The sequence below is a fragment of the Pelophylax lessonae genome, assembly GCF_965119305.1.
Source record: "Pelophylax lessonae genome assembly, chromosome: 9".
NCBI classification, from domain to species: domain Eukaryota; kingdom Metazoa; phylum Chordata; class Amphibia; order Anura; family Ranidae; genus Pelophylax; species Pelophylax lessonae.
Window position 1 is genome coordinate 263,059,243 of NC_138776.1, and position 12,875 is coordinate 263,072,117.

At 44.4% G+C, this 12,875-nt stretch overlaps 1 protein-coding gene across 1 annotated transcript in view; it reads left to right on the top strand.

Moving 5' to 3' along the window:
• LOC309564428 (uncharacterized protein) overlaps positions 1–12,875 on the top strand; it is a gene marked incomplete at its 3' end in the record, with an annotated part of 637,385 nt that overhangs the window by 319,368 nt on the left and 305,142 nt on the right. The window contains 1 exon segment of the mRNA XM_082269058.1: positions 9,126–9,711. Coding sequence (XP_082125184.1) covers positions 9,126–9,711 — 586 coding nt within the window.

Below are 12,875 nucleotides of genomic sequence, written 5' to 3' on the forward strand. Positions count from 1 at the left end.
TGGGATCCGCCGCCTTCTGATTTGAATGGGTTAAACTGTTCTTACTAGTTTGAAGGGAGCAAGAAAACCGGTCTTTCCTGGAGGCTAGTTAGTATTGCTCCTGGATGTAATTGGCCAAGGAACGAGGATGGTGATGGGAGGGCCTTTCCTCCTGGGTTGAATCTGGCCTTGCAAAAGGCTTTTCCCCAGTTGAAGGTAGGCTCTCCCTAAGCTGTCCAAGTTCTGATGCCTGCTGGTAGGGATAGGCAGCACTGGTCTGGCCGAAGGCCAGGACCGAAAAAAGCCAGTGGTGTACGTGCCACTGGGGTGGCAGCCCAGGGGTGCCGTAAATTCTCACTGGTGAGGCGCAGTTCACCTTGAGTTTTTTGGCACCTTGGTCACTGCACCACGGACGGTCACTGCACCACATACACTTTTTTTTTGTTTGTTTTTTTTGCACCTGCCTCTTGGGACAGGCCTTTTGGCCAGGACCAGAGGAATTTTTTTTATTTCTGGCTGAGGGGCCTGTCAAGGTCTTGCACCTTGACACAACCTGCACTTCTCCACTTCCCCTTCCCCACTCTTTGTGTCGTGTGTTCACGTTTGTCCTTTTCTTTTGGTTGTCACTGCACGATTAGTACGGCGTAGGTCCTCGGGCCTGCCCTGAAAGTCTTGGGAGGGGGTGGATATGGCCTTCTGGCTTAGTTCGCCCTCTCTCATGGGGTCTCCCTTCGGGGGAGCCCCACCTAGTACTTGGGGTGGGCTGTTTCGGCAGTCCTCCCAGAGAACGGGGTCTGCCTGGTTTCGGCCAGGCAGGACCAAGTGAGTACCTCAGTCCCTGTCAGGAGTCTTGCACCCCGGGGGACCAGGGTTAGGGCCTTTCCTTTTCGGAGGAGGGCCATGTGTACACCCAGTGCACTTTTTGTGTGTCTCACGTTTGCGTGTGTGCACTTTTTTATGCACCGGGTGTTAGTTCGAGTGTGTTCACACACCACAGGCATGAAAAAAAAAAAAATGAGTTGGCCCATCCTTTGCAGCTATAACAGCTTCAACTTTTCTGGGAAGGCTGTCCACAGGGTTTAGGAGTGTGTCTTGTCTATGGGAATGTTTGACCATTCTTCCAGAAGTGCATCCCAGTCTTAGTCTGTTGGGCTCAATATTGAGTTGGCCCACTTTTTTGCAGCTATAACAGCTTCAGCTCTTCTATGAAGGCTGTCCACAAGGTTTAGAAGTGTGTCTATGGGAATGTTTCACCATTCTTCCAGAAGCGCATTTGTGAGGTCAGGCACTAATGTTTGACGAGGAGGCCTGGCTCGCAGTCTCCACTCTAATTCATCCCAAAGATGTTCTATCGGGTTGAGGTCAGGACTCTGTGCAGGCCAGTCAAGTTCCTCCAACCCAAACTCGCTCATCCATGTCTTTATGGACCTTGTTTGTGCTGTTATCATTGAAAGTGACCATGTTATTAAAAATAGGTCCTAACAGGCATGGATCATATAGCATCACAGGGGTCTTCACAGATATTAACATCAATGAGGAAAAGGCTTCCTGGTCATTACGTTATCGCATTCAAAGATCCATTTCGATATGTTAAAGTAGGCAAACCTTATTTGTTTTTTAAAGGTTTAAATTGAGTGGAGATGGATTAGATCATCACTGACTGTGGAAAATTCACACTGGACCTCATGCAACCTGGATTCTCTGCCTCTCCACTCTTCCTCCAGACTCTGGGACCTTGATTTCCAAATGAAATTCAAAATTTTCCACAGTCGGTGATGATTTGGGGAGCCGTGTCATCTGCTGGTGTTGGCCCCACTGTGTTTTATCAAGTCCAAAGTCAGCGCAGCCCTCTAGCAGGAAATTCTAGAGCTCTTCATGCTTCCCTCTGCTGACCAGCTTTATGGAGATGCTGATTTAATTTTCCAGCAGGACTTGGCACCACCCACACTGCCGAAACTACCAATACCTGGTCACATGATCATGGGATCACTGTGTTTGATTGGCCAGCAAACTCGCCTCTCGCCTGACCTAAACCCCATAGAGAATCTGTGGGGGATTGTCAAGAGGAAGATGAGAGACACCAGACCCAACAATGCAGATGAGCTGAAGGCCGCTATCAAAGCAACCCGGGCTTCCATAACCCCTCAGCAGTGCCACAGGCTGATCGCCTCCATGCCACGCCGCATTGATGCAGTAATTAATACAAAAGGAGCCCCAACCAAGTATTGAGTGCCTACTACACTGTACATGGACAGACTTTTCACTAAGACAACATTTCTGTATTAAAAATCCTTTTTTTTCTATTGGTCTTATGTAATATTCTAATTTTCTGAGATACTGAATTTTGGGGTGTCACTCGCTGTAAGCCATAATCATCAAAATTAAAAGAAAGAAATGCTTGAAATATATCACTCTGTGTGTAACACATCTATATAAAATATTTTCGAAATTAATTCCTCAAATAAATTAACTTTTTGACGATATTCTGATTTTATGCATTCTTGTATATACATGTGTGTGTGTTATAGATTTGGGGTGCACACCCTAATACAATAGGTTGCGCACACCTATGTTTGGGAAGTAATTATTGTTTCTGGCTTTGGCGGCAATGGACCAACAAAACCTTTTGATTTTCTTACCCCCCTATACATTATTTAGATGTGTTGAGAAAACCTCAAAAAGCACGAGGGTACGGAGTCGTCCAATATTTCCGTAGAATCTTGTGTATTTCTGGAGCTTGGTTAGAGAATGTTCCTAACATTTACATTTCTTCTATTTGTTCTTCTATAAAGTGAATTATCTTAATAAGGATTCCCTGGTAAGAAGAACTTCCATGATATGGAACTTTAGCTAAGGTAGAATGAGTGTGTGATAGTATTATTTGCAATAAGTCTGAAGAATGCACCACATAGTCTTCATATTCTCCACAAGGTGGTGCGATCGCTGATTGTCAGTTGACCGCAATGACAGGAAGGGATGTCACATATAAACAGGAAGTTCCAGGTCAGAGGTGAGTTGGGAGGAAGTAGAGAGGAGACATTGCTGGAACTGGCAGAAGAGGAGGTAATAAGATATTATTTTATATTTACACCCAGTAACCTCCCCGTCATGTTCCGTCCTCTTCCTCCATAGTCACTGTGATGTCTTTTAACCCCAGCAAAAGCTCATACATTCATATTTATATGTATAATATATTAATTTTATATACTGTTTATATATGTATAGACCAGATACATCTTAAATATAAAGCTGTTTATCCAAATTTTATTCCAGAGCCTCTGGTTTATAGACCGGATACATCCTAAATATAGAACCATTTATCCAACTGTCCATCCAGAGCCTCTGGTTTATAGACCGGATACATCCTAAATATAGAACCATTTATCCAACTGTCCATCCAGAGCCTCTGGTTTATAGACCGGATACATGCTAAATATAGAACCATTTATCCAACTGTCCACCCAGAGCCTCTGGTTTATAGACCAGATACATCCTAAATATAGATCAATTTTTCCATCCAGAGCCTCTGGTTTATAGACCAGATACATCCTAAATATAGAACCATTTATCCATCTGTCCATCCAAAGCCTTTGGTTTATAGACCAGATACATCCTAAATATAGAACCATTTATCCAACTGTCCATCCAGAGCCTCTGGTTTATAGACCGGATACATCCTAAATATAGAACCATTTATCCAACTGTCCATCCAGAGCCTCTGGTTTATAGACCAGATACAACCTAAATATAGAACCATTTATCCAACTGTCCATCCAGAGCCTCTGGTTTATAGACCAGATACATCCTAAAATAGGTAAAAGTCTCAACATGATAAGTTTGGAGCAATGCTGCCAGAAATGATCCATCCTAGTGCAGTGCAGATCATTTTCAGTTTATATTCCATCTATAATCTCTATAGATCCCACCACAACACCAATGAGGATGGACGAAGACCAAAGTCATATAACTGAACAGATTTTGAACCTCTCCCTGGAGATCATTTACCTGCTGACCGGAGAGGTGAGGAGGATTCCAGAAGGTCACATGACATCACTCCTATTTCTATTAATAAAGCACGGACCTGACTTGTAATAATGTAGGTAAGGAGGATTCTGGGATATTTGTGGCAATAACTATGAGTATATTTTTATGAAGGTTTATGAAGTGCTGAAGAAGACACCTGGAGAACAGTTGACACCCAGCAGACATCTTCTTGGATCCTCTCCCATCAGAGTACCTCTAACTAATTTGCCAACTCCTAAAACAAACAACTTTAAGAAGGTTCTAGAAGTCACCAAGAAGATGATGGAGCTGCTGACAGGAGAGGTGAGCGGTGCCGGGAATTCTGGGACATTATCCAGTAACAGACAAGGGATGTGTCTGGATGGTGACTGTATCATTGTGTGTGTCAGGTTCCTATAAGGTGTCAGGATGTCACTGTCTATTTCTCCATGGAGGAGTGGGAGTATTTAGAAGGACACAAGGATCTCTACAAGGACGTCATGATAGAGAATCAGAACCTGCTTGATCTTAAGAAAATGGCAAAAAAGAATTCTACCTCGAATGGGACGCTGCTGGTGAATCACACTCTGGATATCATCTGTTCACTTACTGGAGAGGTGAGGAGGATTCTGGGAGGATTGCAGACACCACATTTATCTTTATTAATAAAAACCCAAACCTAATAGCGGAGGTTAAAAGGATTCTAATGTTATTATACGTATTAATGTATAACCAGGACTGGGCTGTAGTTACGAAGACATCCATTGAGAAAAGCAGAGGAAGGAGAAGTCAACGCTTGTCCACAAGACTAAGAGAAACACAGCGCCCCATCACCGTACCTCCACCTACCTTCGTTACTCTTCAGAGAAGCAAAAAAGAAGGAATTCTAAAACTTACAAAGAGGATCATTGAGCTGCTGACAGGAGAGGTGAGCGGTGCTGGGAATTCTGGGACATTATCCAGTAACAGACAAGGGATGTGTTTGGATGGTGACTGTATCATTGTGTGTGTCAGGTTCCTATAAGGTGTCAGGATGTCACTGTCTATTTCTCCATGGAGGAGTTGGAGTATTTAGAAGGACACAAGGATCTCTACAAGGACGTCATGATGGAGAATCAGCCGCCCCTCACATCACCTGGTAAGAGGAGACTTTATTGTAAAGGAGAGAGCAGTACGGAGGGTCCACCTAGATCCCCCATCATCTGATAAACACATAGAAACAATGTATTCAGTCAGCTGACCAATATTTCCCATAGATGCCAATGTGCACTAAAAGCTTAAAATTGGTCTGGGCAGCAAGGGATGAAAGTGCCCAGTATTTAGGTAGTTAAGGGGAACCCCATGACAGAATTTAAGAAAAGAAAAACAGCGTGGGGTACCCCCCAGAGTCGATACCAGGCCCCCTATGTGGATGGGTATCGGGTACATTGTACCCAGGTCCCCATACACTGTTTATGGCAATAACTAGCATATAGCCCTTTAAAATTAGGACTTTAGGTTGTTCATGTTCGTGTCCCATAGACTTTAATAGATTTGCATGTTCACTAGAACCTTTTCCCTGTTCGAGATGTTCTGGTTCAAACCGAACAGTGGGGTGTTCGGCCCATCCCTATCAGTCATTGTGTATTTTTCCTACAGATGGATCCAGTAATGGGAACCACCAGAGAGATGTCCCCGTCCTCTGTATTCCCAGTTATCAATTGCTGTAAATAAATTTAAGGTTTTGCATTCTGTATTTTTTATTTTTTTTTAGATGTTGCCTTTGTACAGTTTGAGTTTCTAAATCTTTGTCAGTCAAACAATCTCAAAGAATTGTGCCCAGAAAAACACTTAATGTTTTAACAACATAGTAAACATTTCTCAGCTTTTAAAGAGGAAGTAAACCCTCCTCGGGAAGTTGTACCTATAGGTAAGCCTATGATAAGGCTTACCTATAGGTACTGTAAATATCTCCTAAACATGTACCGTTTAGGAGATATTTACCTTCGATGCATCCAGTGACGTCACCGGCGCATGCGCTATGAAGGAACGGCCGCTCGTGCCGTTCCTTCAGAGCCCCGTGCCGTGACTGTCGGCTCCCGCGCGCGTGCGCGGGAGTGACGTCACCGCGGCTCCGGCCAATCAGATGGCCGGATGCCGCGATCCCGGAAGACGGGCGACTAGAAATGTCGCCCGTCATAGAGGTGAGCGGACGGCACGGCGGGGGCTCGTTCTAAGGTAAGTATTTCATAATGAGCTAGTATGCGATGCATACTAGCTCATTATGTATTTCTCTTTCAGGTCGTAGAAAAAAAAATTTTTTTTACCGAGTTTACAACCTCTTTAAAGGCTGAGAAATCCCCATTACTGTCCATAAGAACATACTCAATGTACCTAACCTACAATCTAATATGCCCATCAAATGAAGTTGAGAAATTCTCTCTACCATAAGATAGGCCAATTAGTTATGCTCAACAGAAAAATATCCCCAACAAATAAGGTGGAAATACTGTACATCATATGAAAGGTCTATCTCCATTCTTGAACGTCATGTTCCCAACAAATAACGAGGAGATACTGTACACCATATGAAAGTTCCATCTCCATTCCGCAATATAACGTTATGTTCCCAACCAATGAGGAGGAGATACTGCACATCATATGAAAGGTCCATCACCGTTCCTCAATGTAACGTCATGTCCCCAACAAATGAGGAGGAGATACTGTACACCATATGAAAGGTCCATCTCCATTCCTCAATATAACGTCATGTTCCCAACAAATGAGGAGGAGATACTGTACACCATATGAAAGGTCCATCTCCATTCCCCAATATAACGTCATTTTACCAACAAATGAGGATATACTGTACACCAGGGGTCTCCAAATATTTTAAACAAAGGGCCAGTTTATTATCCTTCAGACTTTACGAGGGTCGGATTGTGGCCCGCAGGGGCAGTAAATGTCCCGGGCTCGACATCAATGAGAATAAATATGGCCTCAGGTTTAGTGGTCAATAGGAGAAAGGAGCAGTGTCCCTATTAGTAGGGGGAATAGTATCCCATCATTGTTATCAGTGGAAGAATTCTAAGAATAGTGTCTCTTATCAGTGGGAGGAATAGTGCCCCGAGGGCCAGATAAAGACTAGCAAAGGGCCACATCTGGCCCTCGGACCACAGTTTAGAGACCCCTGCTGTACACCATATGAAAGGTCCATCTCCATTTCTCAATGTAAGGTCATGTTCCCAACAAATGAGGAGGAGATACTGTACACCATATGAAAGGTCCATCTCCATTCCTTAATATACCGTCATGTTCCCAACAAATGAGGAGGAGATACTGTACACCATATGAAAGGTCCATCTCCATTCCTCAATATAAAGTCATGTTCCCAACAAATGAGGAGATACTGTACACCATATGAAAGGTCCATCTCCATTCCTCAATATAACGTCATGTTCCCAACAAATGAGGAGGAGATACTGTACACCATATGAAAGGTCCATCTCCATTCCTCAATATAACGTTATGTTCCCATCAAATGAGGAGGAGACAATGTACACCATATGAAAGGTCCATCTCCGTTCCTCAATATAACGTCATGCTTTAAATACTCCCAAATCCATGGCAGAGCTTTGTGAATTTGTTGACTAGAAGACCAACCTTCATAATTCCTGAGTGCTAGACATTAAAAAATATTTAATATTTTTTTAACTTCTTTGTCAACAGGTGGACAGGACGTTCCAAATCCCTCAGAAGTTAATTCTGAAGCAGAAGACCATTGTATTACACAACGTTCTCCAGGAGAAAACCCTGATATTCGAAATTTACGTTGCACGCGTTCTTGTGGGGATGTATCAATGGATCCCTCTAATCCCGAGAAATCTTCGAGAAAATCACACCCAAGATTTTACAGTAGTGATAAAATAGCTGATCCCTCTAATCCAGAGGGATTATATTCGAATGAACTGCTTACACATAGAGGTGAGAAGATGTTTACGTGTTCTGAATGCGATAAATGTTTTAAGAGGAAGTCAAGCCTTGTTAGACATCAGAAAGTTCACGCAGGGCAGCGTCCTCTTCCACTTATGAAGGGCAGGAAGTCTTCCAAAGACGAAGGACTTCCTTTTTCAGGTCCGGAGTGCAGTAAGGGTTTTACCCAGAAAATAAGCCTTGGTGGCCATTCGAAAATCCACTCTCGAAAAAAGCTGTTCTCATGTTCTGATTGCAAGAAACAATTCATAACGAAAAGTCATCTTGATGACCACCAGAGAACCCATGAGGGAGGAGGTCCTCTTTCCTATCCTCTTTCCTGTCCTCTTTCCTGTCCCGATTGTGGCAAATGTTTCGAATTGAAAAGTGATCTTGATAAGCACACTTTAAATCACAAAGGGAAAAATTGTGAGAAAAAGACCTTAGGGAAAGGTGACCTTCAGCAACCGGCAGTTCATACGGGAGATCATATTTTTCAATGTTCAGACTGTGGAAGAGGTTTCTCTAGTAGAAAAAGATTCCTCAAACATCAGAAATGTCACAAGAAAACCTTTTCATGTTCAGAGTGCGGGGAATGTTTCCCTTGGAAATCAAGCCTCGTGTTGCACCAGAGAATCCATACAGGCGAACGTCCCTTTTCATGTTCGGAGTGCGGGAAAAGCTTCACTCAGAAAGGAGACCTTATCAAACATCAGAGAATTCACACAGGGGAGCATCCTTTTTTATGCTCTGAGTGTGGGAAATGTTTCCCTTCAAAAGACGTACTTACTCTACACCAGAGATGTCATACCGGTGAGCCTCCTTTTTCATGTACAGAGTGCGGGAAATGCTTCAAGCAGAATTCAGAACTCGTTAAACACAGGAGAGTTCATTCTGGGGATGCTCTTTCCTCGTGTGGAAAGTCTTTCTTTTCCAAAAACAACCTTCTTAGACACCGGAGAGCTGACATGGGGGAACCTCCTTACTCTTGCACAGAGTGTGGGAAAAGTTTTGTGCAGAAAGCAGTCCTAATTACACATCAGAAAACTCACACAGATGAGCGTCCTTTTTTATGTACAGAGTGCGGGAAATGTTTCACCGAGAAGGCAAGCCTTGTTGCTCACCAGAGAATCTATTCAGGAGAACGTCCATTTTCATGTTCAGAGTGCGGAAAAAGTTTCTTTCAGAAAGGAGACCTTGTCAAACATGAGAGAATTCACACAGGCGAGCGTCCTTTTTCATGCTCTGAGTGTGGTAAATGTTTTACCGAGAAATCGGGGCTTATTGCACACCGGAGATGTCACACCGGTGAGCGCCCTTTTTCATGTTCAGAGTGCGGGAAATGCTTTGGGCGGAGAGGACAACTAATTGGACATCTGAGAACTCACACTGGTGAGCGTCCTTTTTCATGCTCCGAGTGTGGGAAATGTTTCGCTCAAAAAGAAGGACTTACGTTACACCAGCAATGCCACACGGGTGAGCGTCCTTATTCTTGTTCAGAGTGCGGGAAATGCTTCAGACAGAAGACAAAACTGCTTATACACCAGAGAATTCACACTGGTGTGCGTCCTTTTTCATGCTCTTTGTGTGGGAAATGTTTCACTCAAAAAAGCGGACTTACTGCACACCAGAAATGTCACACTGGCGAGCGCCCTTTTTCATGTTCAGAGTGCGGGAAATGTTTCCTTCGGAAAAACGCACTTACAGAACACCATAGAAGTCACACAGGCGAGCGACCTTTTTCCTGTTCAGAGTGCGGGAAGAGTTTCCTTCACAAAGGTGACCTGGTGAAGCACCTTCGAACTCACACAGGCGAGCGACCTTTTTCGTGCTCAGAGTGCGGGAAGTGCTTTGGACGGAAAGGAGAACTCCTTCAACACCAGAGAGTTCATTCCAGGGTGCGGGGAATGGTTCACTGAGGAATGAGACCTCCTTACACACCAACAATCTAATGCACGAACGTCGCACTTTTCATGTCCAAAGTGTGGGGAATAGTTAAGACCCCTTTCCTGATCTGGAGTGTGGGAAATGTTTTAAATCACCTTCTTACGCACCTGCAAATTTATAGAGTTTTTATATGTTATCATACCTAAAGCTTACCATAGTTCAAAATAAAAAATGTTGTACAATGCCTCGATCTCCATTTCCTATAAGCTTTTCCACACTGATAGTGCAGGGGTCAGGTGTACACTATATTACCAAAAGTATTGGGACGCCTGCCTTTACACACACATGAACTTTAATGGCATCTCAGTCTTAGTCCATAGGGTTCAATATTGAGTTGGCCCACCCTTTGCAGCTATAACAGCTTCAACTCTTCTGGGGAAGGCCGTCCACAAGGTTTAAGAGTGTGTCTATGGGAATGTTTGACCATTCTTCCAGAAGCACATGTGGGAGGTCCGGAACGAGAAGGCCTGGCTCACAGTCTCTGCTCTAATTCATCCCAAAGGTGTTCTATCGGATTGAGGTCAGGACTCTGTGCAGGCCAGTCACGTTCCTCCACCCCAAACTCACTCATCCATGTTTTTATGGACCTTGCTTTGAGCCGTTATCATTGAAAGGGACCATCTAATTAAAGATACAGTATATACTCGAGTATAAGCCGAGGCCCCTAATTTTAACACAAAAAAGAGGGAAAAATGATTGACTAGACTATAAGCCTAGGGTGAAGGATGCAGGGCGGCGGGCATGGTACAGGACAATGCAGGGCTGCAGGCATGGTACAGGACAATGCAGGGCTGCAGGCATGGTACAGGACAATGCTGTGGGCATGGTACAGGACAATGCTGTGGGCATGGTCCAGGAGACAATGCTGTGGGCATGGTACTGGAGACAATGCTGTGGGCATGGTACTGGAGACAATGCTGTGGGCATGGTACAGAAGACAATGCTGTGGGCATGGTACTGGAGACAATGCTGTGGGCATGGTACAGGAGACAATGCTGTGGGCATGGTACAAGAGAATGCGGGGCTGCGGGCATACTATAGGAGATGCAGTGCTGCAGGCATTGTACAGGTGTACCATGCCTGCAGCACTGCATCCCTTGTAGTATGTCAGCAGCCCCGCATAATGGCAGGTAGTGCGGCTGTGATTCACTTACCTGTTCCAGAAGCTCTTTAATTTTAAAAATAGCGCCGACGCGTCATTGCGCATGCGCCGCCGCCGCTGGGGAAACCTTGTATACGTTAGGCTATTCCCGGGAATAGCCGAATGTGTACGGCCTGTCCCGAGCGACGGCAGCGCATGCGCGGTGACACGTTGGCGCCATTTTTAAAATTAAAGCGCTTCCTACACGTCGGGCCGGCTGGGGACATTTTCTTTTTTTTGTTGACTCGAGTATAAGCCGAGGGGGACGTTTTCAGCACAAAAAGATGTGCTGAAAATCTAGGCTTATACTCGAGTATATATGGTAGGTCATAACAGGCATGGATCATATAGCATTACGAGGTATCAACATCAATGAGGAAAAGGCCAGTCAAGTTCCTCCACTCCAAACTCGCTCATCCATGTCTTTATGGATCTTGCTTTGTGCACTGGTGCGCAGTCATGTTGGAACAGGAAGGGGCCATCCCCAAACTCCTCCCACAAAGTTGGGAGCATGAAATTGTCCAAAATGTCTTGGTATGCTGATGCCTTAAGAATTCCCCTTGGCTGGAACTAAGGGGCCAAGCCCAACCCCTGGAAAAACAACCCCACACTATAACCCCCCCCCTCCACCAAATGATTTGGACCAGAGCACAAAGAAGAAATCTGTATACTTACATTTTCTGAAGCCGCTCCGGTCCCACGCTGAGCCGTCAGGGGCGGCTTCGCTGTGGAGGCGGGTGCAGAGGAGGCAGCCGACAACAGAAGCCCCATAGTAACTCAATGGGTGACGTCCCTTCCCATTAATTTCCCACCCGTTGTCGGCTGTGTTCTCTGCAGAGCTTCCGCCGCTGGAGATCGGGTTGGATCGGCTTCAGAAAAGGTATTATACTGATTTTTTTTTTTTTTTTTTACAGGGCTATATAGGTTAGTCTTAGATCGTGGATGACTGTAAATGTAGTAAATTAAGTGTTAGGGTGGACTTACCCGTTAACTGGTCACCAGTTTATAGAGCTGCTAACCCGTTGCTTACCATACTACATTCCCTCAGTCTCTTTGAATAAAATATAACATGCACAACGTATTAATAAGATTAACAAAATGCATGGATGAACAACTAAAAATTTAACCTATAAACTCCTGACTATACACATAGTCCTTAAGGTAGGCCGGTGGATTTGTTGCTCGTTTTTCTCTTGGCCATTCCAATGTGGATGGTTGTGGATTGAAGTCTGGATCACTGGCAGTATCATCACTACTCTTTGCCTGTTCGCCATCTTCCGATACTTGACCTTCTGACTCAATAAATTTCTTCACAAATGAGGAATTACGCACTTCTGTGTGTCCATCTAAATCCTCTAAAACCACTTGAGTACCTCTTTTCTCCTTTACAACATAAGGCTCAGGTTCAAAGGACGGAGCCAGTTTGTTAAACCGATCACTTTGAAGCATTACCTTATTACCCTGTTGAAGGCCACTAGGTTGACAATGGCGGCGGTGGTTTGCATACTGTTCAGCCCGGATCTTCCTTTCCTCATCAATATGCCGAAAAGGTTTCTGACTTGTAGGAGGACCCCCAATGTCTGGCAATTTAGTCCTGAATTTGCGACCACAAAGAAGTTCCGCAGGACTAACGCCAGTGACAGTATGCGGAGTTGTGCGATAAGCCAAAAGAAAAACGCCACAGTTCCTTTTTCCAGTCTCTTCTCTCTAAATGAGCAATCCGCAAAGCTTTCAGCAAGGTTCGATTCTGGCGTTCCACTTCCCCGTTAGCCTGTGGCCAGTATGGAGTTGTACGATGATGTTCAATAGCATTTGATTTCAGATAATCCTGAAATTCCTGAGAAGTAAATTGGGC